Here is an 18493-nt window from a genome sequence, read left to right as displayed (position 1 = left end):
GGCTAACTGGCCTGTGCCCTACGATGAATTGGAACCCCACTTCGTGCCCTAAGTCTTCTGGGAAAGACCCTGTATACAGGATAAAGCAGTACAGACGATGAGTGAGTGAGTGAGTGAGTGAGTGTACCTCTGTGCGAGTGCGTGAGCGCGCGGAGGGGCGAAGCATTCTGCATGCGCACGACAGTGCACGAATGCGCGTGCAGGTTTTTATTTATTCATGTATTTACAAACATAATTAAGTGTCTGGGATCAGGTACGTCATTCAATGTAAACGCGTCCGTGCACTTGAATGCGCGTGCACGTTTCTTATCCCTCCCTCGAAGCCACGTGACCTGATTCTCCAATTCCCATGGCTCAGGTTTCAGCGCGGCTCAGTGCAGCGGCAGCAGTAGCGCGCGCTCCCGTCGCAGCGTCCGACTCACGCGCTCCGTCCGCGCGCTCTCTCCCTCTCCGCGTGCGCTCTCACTCTCTCTCTCTCACTCTCTCTCTCTCTCTCTCCGCTCCGTTACTCTATCAGTCCGGCTCGGTTGGAGAAGATGCCCGTGTTTCCTGCGCTGCCATCTGCGAGCTGCACCTCCTCGCGCAGGGAAAAGAGGGAGTAGATCTCTCTTTTCTCTTTAAATCGGGGATCACTCATTCAATCCTACTCCTTCTGCCTTTCTCTCTCTATCTCTGCGCATTTTCCTCCCAAGCACGTCCTACGTTTGCGGGGGAAAAACGCACTGTTATCTCGAACAGAAAGGAAATACCCGGCGCATCGTTTTCTTGTTTTTTATTATTATTATTTTAATAATAATTTCCTCTCAAATCATGGAAAACATAAATGTTGAGTCGGTGGAGAAGGAGTGCGGCGCGCTCGGTGGACTCTTCCAGGCGATCGTCAATGACATGAAGGTGGGTTACTGCCTATATCTACCTCCACGATTAATATGCTTCATCCAGTGCATTCGTCTGTGGTTTTTTTTTTTTTTGTTGTTGTTCAGATCTGCATCAGATTCCAGCACTACATATATCATGCACATACATGCATTGCGTCCAGGAGACTGACTATAAAGACGCGCAGGTGCTCCGGTGCATGTTGTTTTTGAGTTTTTGATCAAATCTGAGGCACATTGGTGATTTTGGTTGGTTGGGGGGGTTGGAGGTGAGCTCTCTGCAGGAACGATGGTGACCACTGCACCATATCGTGATTGTACTAGAATTGCAACAAAAACAAAAAGAGGAAACAATAAATTCCCCATAACCAATGAAACAGACGCATCTGCTGCTGAATAAGCATGTACATCCTCACCATTCTGTGCCATCCAATCATGGTTGGTTCTCTTGCTCTTTTGCGCTCTTGCGCACTACAGAAAAGGTGCCTGACGTCTTTCTTGATTGATTTATGGTACATTTTAAAGACACGCAATAAGACCCATACAGTACATGACAGATGGAAAGACAGAGAGTGTGAGTTTCACCTGAATATGTTAAAAAAAAAATTATTGGGTAATCAGGACAATGAGCTGAAAAGAGATATCGATTCAAAGGGTTTAGAGGCTTCCAGTATCCTGAGATTGCACCCCACACACACTTTCCTATTCCCAACTGGCTGTATGTTTTCTTATGATGATGCACACATGCACACACTGACCTTTACCACTTTGCCTAGGTCGAATGCCACATTTGCACCATTGGATTGCAAAAATATGGGTCTAAACATGACTCATCACATTCGGACAAATGTCGGAATAGGTTTGTTGTACTAGTTCACCGGGGTCAGTGTTTGCATTGAAGCAACAAATTAGGCCAAAATGAGGTCAGTGTCCCACTGGGCACTTCTTGAAATGTCACAGTCGTTCTTTCGTTATAACGACCTTTGTGCCAGATTACTGATCTATGGTTTGAGATTGCTTTGGCCTTCTGCATGTTGGAGATGAACGGAAACTGAATTTGAGATCTTAGTTCATAGAGGAATATTGGATAGTATAAACAATTAATGCATGTTTAAGATATTTCGCACATGGTCCCTGGTGTGATATGTCTATTCTGATATTCTTCATTCAGTATGCTCTTAAATTTTAGATTTGGTTGTTTATTAGTAGATGAATTCCTTTGGGTAAGCTTGGTGACATTTCAAAGCTCTTTGAAAAAATACTGTATGTTTTTTTTTTTTTTTGATCATCAGATGTACCCTTAAAATGTTTCTTGTTGCCTTGCTCTTTATACTGTATAAATGCTGGGATTGCTTCACGACCACAGGAAAGTTATTAAATGCCTTTCCGGATGCTGCAGTTTTGCTGGGATTTCTCAGAACATTGAGTAATCAGCCATCTGGTTTCTGTGGATGTGCAGACTTCAGCACCAGTTTTTTCTTTGTTGTATGAATGAAATCCATGCTCTGTATATGCATGCATAGCTTTTTTTTCTGGTTTGCTCTCGGAGTGTGCAGCTTTGTGCCCGCGTTCCTTTGTTGCTGGGGGATGGCACCCTGAGGGCATGACTGCGCACTCCTTATATGCATCTGACAGCTAGCATGCTGTCTGGATGGCCTTTGTTCTGGTGGACGAATACAGTAGGAACCCCATGAAAATATTGTGCTGTGGCCTAAGTCCATTTTATGTCAAATTTCCTTTGAAAGAATGAAATTGAATAGACTGGAAATAAACAAGTACTGACCAAAAATGAAAAGGGCATATTATAAGACTCTGTTATGTATTCCCATTGAGAACATGACCTCTGTTAAACTAGTTGTGTTGATTTATACGGGTGACCTTGTGTACGTATTTAAAAGAACTTGCCTTGAGATGCTCTTTTTGAATTGGAACAACGGCATATTGATTATGAGCTGAAATAGTTGCTTGAAAAAAAATGACTTTAATGCAGAAAGGAGGGAACAAACTCACGTCTCTGTCATTATTCCAATATTTCAGAAGCAAGTGGGCGTTTTCTGACCGCCCGGGTTAGAGGTAAATGATGCAAGCGCTCATGTGTTTGCCAGCTGGACCTGCTATATATCACTCCTGTTTACGTTCACATGCCTCCTGCTGAGAAGGAAGCCCAGCTATGTATATGTTGACTGGAAGGTTAGTCCTTATGTCTGCACAGGACTCATCTGAGATGCATCTTCGCCATGTTTTAAACTTGTCATGTTTATTAAGAGTTATATAATATACTGTATATATATATATACAGTAGATCAGCTGTGAATCAACACCAATAGAAGATGAAAGCATGCCTCTAATTGGCTCTGATGTAACCTGAGCTTAGTGAGGGCACAGTATCCACACGAGCAGGGCTATTTGCAGGGCCGGACGACGTGCGAACAAGAGCATGTGTTCGCCTTCTCAGTTCCACCCAGTTTTTCTCAACCTGACAATTGTAGTGTGACTACCCATGGACTGCCACTTATTTATTTAGTGCGTAGGGTTCCTGTATCATTCCAGCATGTGTTTCCTCAGCCCTTGTGAAGGCTTATTAAAGATAAATAGCCCTGGCTTGGACGGTGGAGTTGTTTTAGAAGCGAGCCAGCTCCGTTAAGGTGTTGTTGAACCTGTCAGACTCATTTTGTCTCTTCTGTCTGCTGCCTCTTGGGAAACCTTGTGAAGAGTGATCATTCTGTGTAGCACTAGATGAAATATGTCTAATCAACATATTTGGTTGTAGTATTCAATTCAAATCTTTTCATATCAGTTTCATCAGATGATGATAATTTGTGGCTTTTGCACAGGTAAACATTTGAGAAAATAAAAGCAAGAAGATCCTTGAGGACATGTCACCTTCTAAATCATTAACTTTTAAATGTTAGTATTTTAAACCAATTCGCATGGTAGCTGCAACAGAGAATCTTCATTACCGAATCATCGTCTATACCACCATCCTGTACATCGCAGGGGGCCTGGAACCCACGCCCAGGAGACTTAGTGCACAAGGCAGGGCACACCCTGAATGAGGTGCCAATCCACTCACGCACTGTGGGGCAATTTAGGAATGTCAATTAGTCTAATCTACTTGTCTTTGAATTGTTGGAGAAAACCCATCAAGCACAGGGAACATATGCACATAGACCCGAGACGGGAATCAAACCCGAGACCCTGGAGGTGCAAGGCGACAGTTTTAACCTGTCACCATGATGCTGGAACAGAGTGTACATTTAATGTACATAATTGTTAGTATTTTGTTATACTGTACATAGTCAGTTTAACTACTCATGTGGTCTATTTCATAGGAAGTTGCTTAGGTAAGGAGCATTTGGGTGTACCCCTGTGGAGGAAAGGTCATGGACGGGGTGAGGCAGTGTTGCATGTGATCTTCTTGAGAAAGGCAGCCTCTGACGAGTTCTCTATATAAATGTAAAGGAACAATTTGTAATGACATTTGTTGAAATGTAAAAATTGTGATCAAGATTTAGTTATTTTGGCAAATAGAATACTTTGGTATAAATGGCGGTTTGGGTACATTTTAATTGGCATAGCATTCAAGCTGAGAGTAATATGACTGTGTGTATGTTAGCTACATATGAAAGATTAGCTGTTTTCCTTTTCATCTCTGTAGACCATACGTTTCTGCCCCCAAAGCTGCTTTAACCCAACTATGACCCCTATTGACTTTAACAATGCTTTTGACCTTGACATTTGTAAATAAAAATTGCTAAGTTTTCTTTTGAGGCATTAGGATATGTGTATACTTTGGGTCATTAATTCATGATAAGTCTATCAGTCTCTCTATGTGATCAGAGGCTAACCCTAAGAATGGATTCGTTTAAACAGAAACAAATGAAACTGACAGTTAAGTCTTAAAGATATAAGACAGAAAGACAGACAGAGAGGGAGAGAGAGAAAAAAAGAGGACCAGTTTTCCACGGTAAGTGGTTTCATGATTTATTACAATATGATCCCAAGCTGCAGTGCTAAATGTAGGAGCTAGAGATCATGTACCTCTCTCCATCATTCACTCATTTGTTTAAGGAAATGATTAGACCCTAAAACACGCTGTCTGTTTTTGTCCTCAGCCCTGAAAAGCACAAAGCCAGTCAGCTTGGCTTTAAAGTCTATAGCTCAGCTCATAACATGTCTTCAGGAATCCACCAACCTAAAGTATCAATGTCTCTCCCTGACACGAGTCACATGTTCTTCTATTTTCCACATTCATTTATGGAAGAGGTGGAGGAGGGGAGCACTGGAAAGGGAGCGCAAAAACGTTCCTCGGGTTTATCCTCTGCTCTTTGATGTCTGCGGTGTCAGGTTCAGCAGATGTGGGCCGTGATGCGAAATTATGATATTTGGACATAGACGGGATTTTTTTTTAGCCATCTCTTATTACATATACGTCCCAACCTATATCTAGTTTACGACATTCCCATGCCAAAATCCACTTGGCTGAAAATAGCAAGCGTTTACCAGTGGCATCGCTGTGGTTGAACATGACCTTCATGGAACAAGAGAGCATTTTTGGACAAGTAGAGTTTGCGCCATACTGTATGTTAAAGATTCATGAAAACCCTATTCGAGTTCTGAAAAATGAGATGGAAATATTTCTTACCGGCATTACATATGTCTACCTTCATCTTGCAAGAAATGCTGTTGGGTGTAAGATTTTTCGAACATAAAGGGAAACTGTTTGCATACATGACTGTCCCATCATGTTGTTTCTCCTTGCTTTTGCTTGCAATCAGGGCTTGTCGGCAGAAACCTACTATCATGCTCAGGCAGATTTATTGAGAGTCAGTGGATCATCACATAGCAACACGAATAATGCATGCTTTAGATGTTTAGATGTGAGTTAAATCACAGATTTCAGATTTAAAATCTCATTCTGTCCATATTAGATGAGTTTGAGCTATTTGATCCAACAACCATCTGAAAGGTTTTCCAATACTGTGTGAACTTTCCCTCTATGCCTCCATGTCTGTAAAACAACCCCCTCATTGCTCTTCCTCATTCCTTATATGGTAATACTCCTTATAGCCCATGTCCAGATAAATATTCATACAAATGGCTCGCTGAAACCGTTTTGTCCAACTGGAAAATGCTTCCTATAGTCTGTCTTTCTTCGGGTCGCTATATGACTTACATGCCTGTGACTTTTGTTCTTTTGATATACAGTACAGAACATACTTGACAGGGCACCAGTATATTCTTTTGCTGATAATAAACAGAGAACTTCAGACACATCATGCATGCGTGTGTGTTTGTCCCTTTTTTCCCCCGGTGCGTGTGTCGAGGCGTGGCAGATGCATCAAGCAATGTTTCATCCTTAACCCTATCCAAAAACAAAAAGTGGTAAGGGCTTCAGACAAAAGCCCACACTTTTTTAGACAAGGTGAGAAAGCAGTAATGAATAATGAATGGAGGGGAAAAAAAAGGAATAATTTTATGTATTATGTCAAACCCTTCAATGGGGCTAATGATTTGTCAGACCCAGCGCCACAAGGCATCTACATTATCATTGGTTTTCATTAGTGTGGCAAAGTCAGTGTTCTCCCTTATTCATAAATTATGCAGCAAAGTCTTCTTTTCATCTGACAACAACTTACTGCTGTCTGCTAATGTAATGTGAGCGATGATTTGCCAAGCGCAGTGTTTAAGAAACCTCATGCACAGAGGGAGCCCTGTTATCATCATCATCGTCATCATCATCACTGATACACTGTTCTAGGTCATGTGGGTAAAAATCTGTAGCTTCTCTTTCAGGAATTGCTAACACTGATTTATCTTTTAAGCATGACCTTCCTCTTGTGAGAAACAAGGAATTTAGCAACACAACCTCCCCCCCCCCTTTTTTTTCTTTCACCCGTGCTTCTTTTTGAGTGTCTGAAATGCTCCAGTATCTAAAGCAATGGAATCAGTCTAATGTGGTTTCACTCATGTTTCCCTGGATTGCCCTGAAATCAATAGGAAAGAAGAGAGAAATTAAGCTGCGTACTGAGCTATTCATTTTTGCAGCAGAAATGAAAATGAGTCATTTGAGCACTGACAGAATTTGCCTTTTAAACTCCTAGGCAATGGTTGCTGAATAGCTTTTCATTAGTGGAGAAATAAGTGGAGAGAGACTCTTTGTTGGAGAAGATAAGCGATTGTGGAGCTCTTTCAGAGGTTATAGACATATAGGGGTGACTGAAGATAGAGACGGATAAAAAACATTCATTCATAGTAAAGTTATTTTATTTAGGAGTGATATTCTGGAAAATGGGTGATGCTAATCACCACTGTACTAAAGTCCTTGCTGTAGAAAATGTTCTTCCCCTCCGGTCTTTAACTTCATTCGGCTACTGTATGTATTTAGCAACATTATACTGTATGTGTTCTTTGGTTCATAGCTTTCCAAAGATAGTCAATATTTCATTCTGTAAGGAAAAAAACAATAATAATTACAATAGGTACATATTTCTTATACATTTAAACTACCATCTGTAAAATGCTTTAATCCTCTTCACTGAACCCTACAACCAAAATTTCATACAAGCTTCAGATATAGTTCCCTTTAGAACATAAATCCTAAAAAAGGCTTCCTGGTCTGACTACTTGGTCAGAACCTTAAGTAATTGGCAACTACTATCCTAATTATGAACCATACAATTCCTAGAAGGTTGAGTTTTTATCAGTATGCACACATCAAACCCATATTATGTACGAGGGGTGTTCAGGTCATCCCTGCCGAGGTGGCTCGAAGCCCATTGCAGATGTTTCCCTGCAAATGAGCCATTTTCACATGTGTGGGCCATTAAAGGAGTTCTTGGGAGGCCGTCGTTGCAGACATGAAGGAGACAGTCTGATTATGGTTCTGGTATTCGAGCACTAGTGAAATGCTGGAATAAGTGTATTTGTGTAGCAGAAATAAATGTGCTCTTACGGTATAGCTGTTTTCTGAACAATCAAAAGTCCCTGTTTGACTTGAACGTCCATAAACACCAACATAGAGGAAAGTAATATGATTCCATGTAAGATTCCAGCACATTAAAGTTTTTTTTTGGTTTTTACGTCTGAGTCATTAAACCTTAAACTCTTACAATTCAATTTCACGAAACGTTTGCTGGGTGTTTTGGTGGTCATTCCCAGGCCATTCAAAACAGCATAACAAACCAATCTGATTTAATGTCTCAGCGGTTATAAAGAACTTTTATTAAAATGCATTATCAGGTCATGAGAAAGGCATGTCAGATTAGAAACTCTTTCCCTGTTTGATTGTTTTTTTGTTATGCCCTGTTTGTACACTGTAGTATACTATACTCTTTTCTGCCTGGTCAGTCTACAAAAATTACCAACCACGCACCATTTAAGACCATTTCCTGAAGACTGAATTTTCTGCCAGATGCATTTTTATTTGACTTGGTACTGTTTCTTAAGGAAGTATCCATTGATATAGAAATAGTTATTTGGCCTTCTACTGTAGCTTTCGTTTAAAGGTTTGTGAAATATCTTTAAAGGTTAAAAATGTCCTTGTTGATATAAAAATATGACGACATGTCTGTTTTCCTGTTTGTCTGATTGGGTAGCTTAGCCGCTCACTTCCAAGAATGTTCTGGTTCGATATGTAACTAGAAATGAGTGCATCACAACGTTCAGTTATTTTTAGATTGTCCTTTTTGTAATGCATTAATGTTTAGAGTTGCGACCCACTGTATTAAGGCCAAGAAACATAATTGTATGAAGCCATCTCTTGCATCCAAGATGCTGTCATGTTGATTATGACTATACATTTTGTCCTTTAAATTTTTTTCTTTTTTTATACAAAATCTTTATGCCATTCAACAAAAAGGAGATGCCATTGTCTAATCCTTTGAGTGTGTTTCATGATGTGTCACCCATCTGGCTGCCTATAGCCTGATAAGAATGCATTTGTTATACATTTTTCTGCATGGTTAGGCTTAAGTTAAAATAGACCACTTTCTTTACATCCTTGCACACAGACAAAAAGTAAACAGATGCTCATAATTCAATGATAAAATGTAAGCAACCATTATTCATCCATCATTCATTCATTTATGGAGGTTAAATAAGGTTTACATAATTAACACTGTTTACTTCCTTTATGTCTGTGTACATCCGAGCATATTATTCTGCAGAGAGTGTGTGCGATACATTCTTGTACATATCTAATGGTTTGTGGCCTGTTTGGAAAATCAGGTAAGAAATAGGGAGATCAGAAAGCGGATGATGGGAGATCGCAAGAGTGAAAATGAGCTTGGCTTGAGGGATTGCTTAGCCCTGAGATTAGCTCGGTTAATATGCTAATGAGGTATGAACGAGGATCTGGTCATAGAGGGAGTCAGCCGTGTCTCTGTTTCCTCTTATCTCTTCCTCACAAACCCTTTTCAGCATGATGGACCTCAGGCCCGAGCACCAGAATAGAGCACTTCAAAGAGTCTGGGTGCGTGTTTAGGGTTCCACTGGGAATATCGCTCTATGGATTCAGAGTGAAATGTCTGACATCAAACGCGTCAATGAGACGGCAGATCAAACGAGATGACACCAGTTTGGTGCCATCGCTGTTGACTGTGCACTGGATTTTTATTTGTATTTTTTCCCCTTTTGTGTTTTTTTCTAATCTTATGCAGAGAGTTAGATGTTTTATTTTTAATGCAAAGTATTCATATTACTTGATCTCCTTGGCCATGTGTATCTATATTTTGTTTGTATGCATTCTTTTTATCCTTTCCTTTATACAGTTTTGCCTGTTGTCCGACATTTCAATATCAGTTTTTGCATGAAAATCATTTTTATTTGCTGCTTTGTTCCTATTTTTTTTTTGCTCTGTCCCTTATTTTATCTCACTATTTTTTATCACCTTTCTTAATTTTCTCTGTTCCTCTCATCCCTGTTCTCTATGTTTTGCATCCAAAGTATTGAAAGATTTCAACAGCGTAAGGTTTCCAGAGATGCCTGCTGGAGTATAATTGAAATAGCTATGGTAGATTGGCATGAATAAGTAATCTCTGTCAAAATCACAGACATAAATCATGTTGTTTCATCATAGTGTATCCGCATTTAAATATAAATGCATTCTCCCTGGTTTGATCCGGTGTTTCCTAGTTTTGACCCTTGCATAATATTGTTTGCGATTATGATTCCTGCCTTTCTGTGTATTGGCCCTCCTCATATACACACCTTATTCATCTTGTAGGCTGTATATTTTAAACATTGCTAGGTAGACACAAACTACCTAAAACTCTCATAATTATCTACACACACACACACACACACACACACACACACACACACACACACACATGGGTTTATCTCTTTTTTTCAGCCTATTCATGGCATAGACACTGATTTGGATCTTATATTAGGAGTTCGATTAAAGTCAGGCGTTTGTTCCATTATTTATGAGCCACCCAAAATGGGATGCATATGTATAAAAATGGCTGCAACTACTGGATAGCTAGGGTGGCTCAGTGTATGGTCAGTGGTAGTCAGTGGCTATGAAGTTAAATAACAGATCCAAAAGGTCCCAGGTGCATACCCCAGGACCATCAAGTTGGGCCCTTGAGCAAGGCCCTTAACCCTAAACTGCTCAGAAGTAGAATGCAATAAAAGATATACGTCGCTTTTGATATGGGCATCTGCCAAATGTTGTACGTTAAAGATAATAATGACTATACTGTACCTTGGCTCTCTATGTAAAACTAATCTTGTCCATGTACAGTAGGTCTTACTGTACGTGACTTCTACTTGCTTTCTTTTTATTATTCTCTGTAATAGACACTGGGTTTCTTTTTATTTTATCACTTTTTGGGGTGTTGTCTCTTGACCCTCGATGTACTATTATCTCTTTTTTGATGCTTTACCTTCGTTATTTCCTCCGAACTTTTTTTTCTTTGCCCTCCCAACCTCTCTTGACTGCTCTTTTACTTCTCTTATTATTCCCTACCTTATGCTCCCCCTAGTTATCTTATTTATATTCACACAATATTGCTTCATTGTGGTATTTATCCTAAGCCCATCTGTCAGTACTTGTATTTTTATCTCAAAACAAGTCACGTTTTATTCTTAGTTCACCTGTTCTTGTTTTTCACCTTTATTCGATCCCTTTTTTTATATAAAAATCCTTGTTATTTCATGGCCTCTTTGTTCTCCATGTCCCTGTCTACGCTCTTAAAGTGTTAAAGGCACGGCGTATGATGGCTAACACAGGAGGGGGTACAGTAGTGTTGGGGTGGGGAGGCGAGGTGGACGACACATTTTAAGGGGGTTTGGGGTGATGTTAGTGAATCTGACCTCCAGCTGTGATCTCGAGTGAGGCTAATTTCATCCCTCAGCACACTCACTGCACACAGCACTAACAAATAACGACCGGATCACACACACATACCTCTTCATCTCCTTCCCTCACAGTAACGCAGAAACGTGAGGTTAGGCTGGATGGTATACATTCCATACTGTAATACGTTGTAATCAATAGTTTGATCCTCTGATTGTGATCTGGAATTAATAATGTTTTGTAACGATTGGGACATGGTGAGGTACCGCTGTCCTTTACAACACGTCACAGGGAACACTGTGCCCTCTCTGTTTCCGTGGTAACAAGGCAGATCCTTATCATGGGACTCTTCTTCCTGCAGGCCAAATCACCCCAATACACACACGCTTAACACACCACACACAGGACGTGTAAATCACACAACGCATGACTACACATGCCTTTCTGATCTGCACCTAACAGAGCTTTGTGTTTGAAATATTACGCGTTCAAGTAAACACAGTGTCACAGCCGCGACCTTCTGCCCCTGTTTTAGTCTAAGAGTGTTATAAAATATAATAAATCAATGATAGAGTCCCTATTCAGGAATTACAATGGTATCAGCGTTCTTGTAAACACAGATCTGCTTAGCCTAACGTGGACCTTTGTTCTGTTGTAGTGTTCATATCCGGTCTGGGAGGACTTCAGTGCCAAGGCTACCAAGCTGCATGCCCAGCTCCGGTGAGTGCCATGCCATCTATTCCCGTCATTACAGAACAAGGCTTATTATTGCTCGCTGAGGAAAGACAATGTCATTATTTCATGCACTTTCTTTCTCTTCTTTCTTAGAACAACCGTGCTTGCAGCAGTGGCTTTTCTGGATGCATTTCAAAAGGTGGCAGACATGGCAACCAACACGCGAGGTAGGATTGTCTGTCCTGTATGTATGTCTGGAGTGGTGTGCGTTCCTAAGAGTTAGGTCTTATAAAAAGACAGTCTCTGTGGCTATACACTGATCAGCCATAACATTATAATATTGAGTAGGTCCACCACAATCTGCCCCAAAAACAGTAATGACTGCAGCCGGGGAACATCCAGTACAGTTTGTCTAGCCAGTACAGTTTGGCCCTTGTCATAGAAGTTACTTTTTCAATATCTTGGTTACAATGGTGTCTGGAAGTGGGTGAGATATACTGTATTAGGTAGCAAGTGAACCTTTTTTTTCCTGTGGTTGATGTGCTGGAAGGAGAAAAAATGGGCAACGTAAGGATTTAAGTGACTTTGACAAGGTCCAAATTGGGCACATGGGGAGTGAAAGCTGGCCCGTGTGGTCCGAGCCAATAGAAGTGCTGGTGTTGATCAGATTGATGCTGGTTGTGATAGAAAGGCTTCATAACACAGTGCATCACATGCTATTTGGAAAAATTTGGACATAGAGCCGTGATCCTTGAGGAAAACTAGCTGATGAGAAAGCTGGTGGTAAAGGAAACACTAAAACTATATAAATAAAATGATAACCGATCGGCGTATGATAACAGTTTACAGTCTGAGCTAGAACGAAATAAGGACCAGCCTCTACAACATATCATTCTTGGGTTTCTTTTTAGCTTGCAACCACTAATGGTGTAGTTATTCAAAGAAAAATGAGAACAGATTGTGTGAGTGCGAAAAAACTATTTAAGGTATGATTTCCATTAAGAAAGGGAGATTATTTTTAAGCTTTGATCAAAATACCTGCAATGGTTAAATCAGTGCGAGGTGGATATAAGTCAGAACCGATTTCAAGGATTTCAGTTGCTTCACTGTGGCCCATATCTGCCTCCACCCATGCAGAAACCTGGAATCCGATGCCCTTTATGTGTGTAAGGATGCGTTTATGTGGGGGCGAATATAAATGGAGTATGATGTGGTTGGTGATCCTCATATATTACACTTCATTTTTGGAAAATAGACCGTTACCATTAATAACTCTGGCTTTCCTTTGATGATATTTTCTTGGCCATGATAAGTATATTCATTGTCCAGCCTGGATTCGAGTTTTGGAGCAGAATTTGAAATAGTGTAGAATTTAACTACATTAAACGTGGAGAGAGAGAGCGAAAGAGAAAGATTGTGGGTTATTTTTGGCCGCGCCAGTCATTGTTATGAAATGGAGCCGTGATCCTTTAGGGAAACTAACTGATGAGAAGCCTGGTGGTAAGAGAAACACTAAAAACCACTTATGACCTTAATAGTCTGCCTTTTTTCCTTTGGTCTCCCATTTGTTTTTTTTCTGTCATCTCATTTTATGCCGTCTGAGGTTATGCGTGTATATGAGGCAGAGGAAGTGCGTTAGGGAAAAGAAGACAGGACCACCATTTTTAATGAGGTGACAGGTTTTAAAGCTTATCCTGTGCCAACTCTTAAAACAGCGAGGGGGTTGACCACTGACCTCCACTGCAGACCAAGGCTGAAGATGTACAGTAGAATGCTAAGATGTAAGAAGAAAGGATATGGAAGAAATGCCTCATTAAACAGTCAGGGGTGAAGGAAGGCAGAGCATTATAGCACTCATGGATTGTGGAGAATGACGGTAGTGATTTGGAGAAGTATTTTTTTTTTTTAATTATTGCAATTTAGACCACTGGTTGGGACAATTAAACATTTGTTAATATTTCATATATTTCTGTTTTCCAATGGAGGAAATCAAATGAGCCACCAAGTTACCTTTTTGCTTTTAGTGGTTGTGAGATTCTAGGATTGCTGAATATTAGGGTTAGGAATAAGCAGTGACCAGCCGATACCCCGGTTCTGTACCACTTATCCTGTACAGGGTCATGGTGGGCCTGGAGCCTATCCCAGGAAACTTTGAAGAGGTGGGGTATAGTTAGACAGGGTGCCAATTCATGTCAGGGCACACACACACTAATTCAAAAATAAAGTCAATTTGGGAATGCCAATTAGCTTAATCTGCATATCTTTGGACCGGAGTATATAGAGGAAACTCAAACTTCAATGCAAACTTCGTACACGCCGACCCAGGACGGGAATTGAACACTTGACGCGGGAGGTAAGAGGCCACAGTCTTAACCACTTTACCAACGTGTCATCCAAGGGGAAACATATGTAATTCATTTTTTATTAAACAGTTGATTCTGGAGTCAATTTGGCAATATATGATTTGCAGTATTGCTGTCGCCTTGCGCCTCTAGGTCCTGGGTTTGATTCCCATGTCGGGTCTGTGTGCAGATTAGGATAACTGGCATTTTCAAAGTGTCCTTAGTGCGTTAATGTGTTTTCGTGAATGTTGACCAGGAGGTTCTACCATGGTTGTACAAAAGGGCAAAATACTATACAGTGGTCACCACTGGCCTCCGTACTTGGTCTACAGAGGACTTCCGAGATGGTTGGATTGAATTATAATTATATAATATTATTATATAATAATATATAATAATTACTATATAATAATATAAATATATAATAATTCATTATATTTCAGCCCCAAAGGCATTGGTGCTCAGTGGTAGGTTTCTTGCCTACCATATACTGTAGAAGGCCCAGGTTTTGATTCCCAGCCAATGCCCAAACCCCAGCCATTGGGTGCAGTGCTTGTCCCAAGCTGGATAATTTTGGGAGGGTTGCATCAGCAAGGGCATCCGGCGTAAACTCTGCGCCAAGTTGTTGTGCGGATCAGTTGGTTCGCTGTGGCGACCTCTCAATGGGAGCAGCCAAAAGACTGACAACAATTATATTCAAGCCTCACTGGTTTAAAACAACATCTATAGATCCATTTAAAAAAAACAGATAATGTTTTAATAATAAACCTACTATTTAAAATGTATAATTATGCTAATAAAATAATAAATGTATGAACAAATATTATATTTTTATATTATATCTTATTATATTTTTATTGCGGTTTAGATTCATTAGAATTTGGTCTTAGATTTACTCTATTACAGGTTCACTAATTGTATAACCGATCGATTTGTGATAGAACCAGTTCAGAGAGAGAACTGCAAACTGGGAACTAGTCCATACTGAAACAGTCATCTGATGAAATATGGCAAAAAGACACTCAGACACCGTGACTTTTGATTTTCAGGCACTTGGGAGCAGATATAAAGATTAAAAGGGCAAAAAAGGTAGCACCAAACTGCTGCGACTTTTACATAATATTACTGGTATTTTAAAAAGCAACCATAGGCCACCGTCTTATTTTCACTTCTGTTCGTAGTTGTCCAGAAAGCTCCCAGGAAACTAAATGCACAAAAAAAGAAACAGCACATGATGTAACCTGGATTTGACATTTCACTGAACTCAGATTTGCTCTCACTTACAGTATCTGTAGAAGATCTCAGTTGGTCTGGTCATTTTATTGGACCGGCTATTATTGCTCATGATCTCATACTTTGATTTGATCGTTTGACCTGATAAATAATTACACTGGTTGCTGGGAACAACATCAGAGGGAGAGAGAGGGAGAGAGGGAGAGAGAGAGAGAGAGAGAGAGATTTAGGCGTTGGGATCAAACAGTCTAGAAGAACAGGATAAAGAGAAACTGAGAGGGAGAAACAGAAACAAAGCAGAGACAAGAAGACAAATGAAGGTGAGGTCAAAATGTTATATAACACAGACGGCTTTGGTTCAAATGTGTAAAAGGAAGGGAATTTACAATAATCACCTGCTGGTGAAAGTTTCGAAGAAGGGTCTTTGGCAGCAAACAGTAAAATTACAGACAAGGTCTAAGTTTAGCAAAAGTAGATTTCATCCAAATAGCCGATCTGTCCAAATCTTACAGTCTTCACCAATGACTCTAAGATTACATTAAATGGATGAAGGGAAACTAACATGCAGACATTTATTATCTATGCTAAATGTAACTCCTCATACCCCATTTTATAATACATAAGTTTTATATCTTTGCAAATCCAAATTACAATTGGATTAAAGGTGCAACACTTGCCGTACCTTGTCCATGAGATATTTTTTAACCCAGTATCAGAAATAGTGTCAGAAAACATATGCCCGGTTCAAACCTATACTATGTGATTTGATCCCAAGTGGATTTCATTACTCGGTCACGCACTCACAGCAGAGCTTTTTTAATATTCACATGCTTTCAACAAGCACACAAGCAAACTCATGGCACGGTGAGATAAACTGAGATTATTATGAATTGATTATTGAAATAATAAAGTGAAGTGCTGTGTGGTGGCATCATTCCACATTAATTTCTCACCAACTTCTTGTATTGATGATGGGACAGTTGGACCATTGCGTAAACTCTTCTCTAACACAACCCAACAGGTCTCCATGTGGTTAAGGTCTGGACTCTCTGGTGGACAATCCATGTGATTAAATGATGTCTCATTCTCTCTTCACCACTCTTTCACAATTTGATCCTGGCATTATCATCTTGACATATGTCTGTGCCATTAGGAAACCTGCTCATTCAGTACATTCATGTCATCAGCTGACCTCATTCTTTTGGGCAGATAATGTTGCTGAACCTTGACCTGACCAACTGAACCAACCCCAGATCATGTCACTGCCCTATGGTCTTATATGGGCATGATGGTTTCCTTTTATCTTAATGCACTCATCATTCTGGAACAGAGTGAATCTGGACTCATTAGACCACATGACCATTTCCAAACGCTCCTCAGTCCATTCTTTATGCTCTCTAGCAAATTGAAGCCTTTTTTTCTGATTAGCTCCACTGATAAGTGGTTTCTAAAGGCTACACAGCTGTTTAATCCAAATCCCTTGAGTTCTCCTTGCATCGTGCATGTGGAAGTGCTTTTACTTTTACTGTTAAACATACAGTTATATAAAAATGACTATAAATGTGAATTTACTATATTATTCATTACATTATTCATTATTATTTAAAAAAAAGTTGCATTTTGAAAATGCTTAAATTATTATATTATCACAGACACAAATGCCAGTTTAATAGAGAATGAATAGACGGATGTTTGTGCCAAGTCTGAACATGGTTTATAGGCAAATTATCTGTTAACCACAAAGCAACACAGTCTCTACTATGATGTAGCTATGATGTAACAGTATAGGGTCTGTGTATAAAAACCTGCGGGTAAGAGACTGCAGTCAGTAACATGTGAGACAGCGCATGGGCTGCTGGTCATCTCAGGGACACTGATGGTTATTGACTGACTGTAGTTGAATCTACTTTGAACAATTGTTGTGTAACCTGCAAAGCTGTCAGACACAAGAATTAAAAAGTGATTCCAGAGTTGATCCTCATGTCCCCTGTAGTTGGCTAATGGCTTTTTTCGAGTTTGAAGCAGAAGCTGATGTGCAAATTCCCAGATAACTCGACACACACTCCAGGCCTTCATCCCCACAGTGGGGGTTTGTGCTTTGGTGGTGAGGAAGGAAACAAATGCTTCCTGCCTTTAACGGCCTTTAATCTGCTTCTCATTTTCTTGCTTTTTACTGCTCTTCCTTTCCCCTGCACCCCTTCTTCCACTCATCTTGCTTGACTTCTTCAGAACCGGATCATAGCCTTCCCTATCCTGAGAGCTGTTTATAATAATCATGACTTGTACTGCTGTAAAAAAAATTCAGAGTTTAACCAGTGTTTCTTTTTTTTTTTTTTTATGTGTATAATAAGTACCAGGAAATGTAGAACAACACAACACATACTCTGTGTTATGGTCACGTTCTGAATAGGGTGACTTGTTTATATAGAGTCTTGTTTATAAGCGAAGACAGTAAAGATAAAGAATCCTTATTTATGATCCAAAATATCATGGTCTCTAGCTTTCTGTGGAAGGCATGAATTTCAACAGAGCCAAGTTTGTGCAGGACACCCCGCATGGCATCGGCCCAGCTCTTCACCCGGTGCTTTATAGCTACTCTGCGTGAATCAAATCACAGTCGACTATAATGAACATCATAAATCTAATTCATTTACCAGGGGGGCAAAATGGCTTCCCTTTACAGACATACAGAGCTGTTAAAGCAACATGTGTGCCAACTCATCAGCTGGCAGTCTAGGTCAGGTTGTATTTTAGACTTTGTGTTTGTGTGGCCCGGGGGGCTGGGGTGGGGATGGGGTGGGGTGTTTGTTACCTTCTCCAGATGTTAGCACCAGGCTCAAATAGACATGCTGGTGCAAATGTTCACACAAGTTTGTTAGCAAATACAAGCCAAGAGTAGAACCAAGCCAGTCTTTTGTACTTTTCACAAAGCCTGAAAGATCATCAAATTATTGAAATATCCGCACTTGGATTTTAAAGTATTTAAAGTTAAATAATAACAAAAATAATCGTTACACTGCAACAGACAAAATAAAACCAGTAGCAGTAGTAGTACATACTAC

The 18493-nt window shown here is 40.1% G+C and overlaps 1 protein-coding gene across 4 annotated transcripts in view; it reads left to right on the top strand.

Annotated features, from left to right (window-relative positions):
- The first annotated feature begins 802 nt into the window (after positions 1–802).
- The window catches only part of mtss1lb (MTSS I-BAR domain containing 2b), an 84181-nt gene continuing 66490 nt past the window's right edge, over positions 803–18493 (top strand). For all 4 annotated transcript variants that reach the window (XR_008357759.1, XR_008357760.1, XM_053491773.1 and 1 more), the window contains exons 1-3: positions 803–894; positions 11840–11901; positions 12010–12083. Coding sequence is in view for 2 of the 4 variants with exons in the window: in XM_053491773.1 (XP_053347748.1) it covers positions 811–894; positions 11840–11901; positions 12010–12083 (220 nt within the window). In the remaining 2 variants the exon portion in view is untranslated. The remainder of the gene's footprint in view (positions 895–11839; positions 11902–12009; positions 12084–18493) is intronic.

Source organism: Clarias gariepinus, chromosome 3, assembly GCF_024256425.1.
Source record: "Clarias gariepinus isolate MV-2021 ecotype Netherlands chromosome 3, CGAR_prim_01v2, whole genome shotgun sequence".
NCBI classification, from domain to species: Eukaryota; Metazoa; Chordata; class Actinopteri; order Siluriformes; family Clariidae; genus Clarias; species Clarias gariepinus.
Note: the sequence above shows the minus strand (reverse complement) of the source record. Positions and strands in the feature narration are given on the sequence as shown.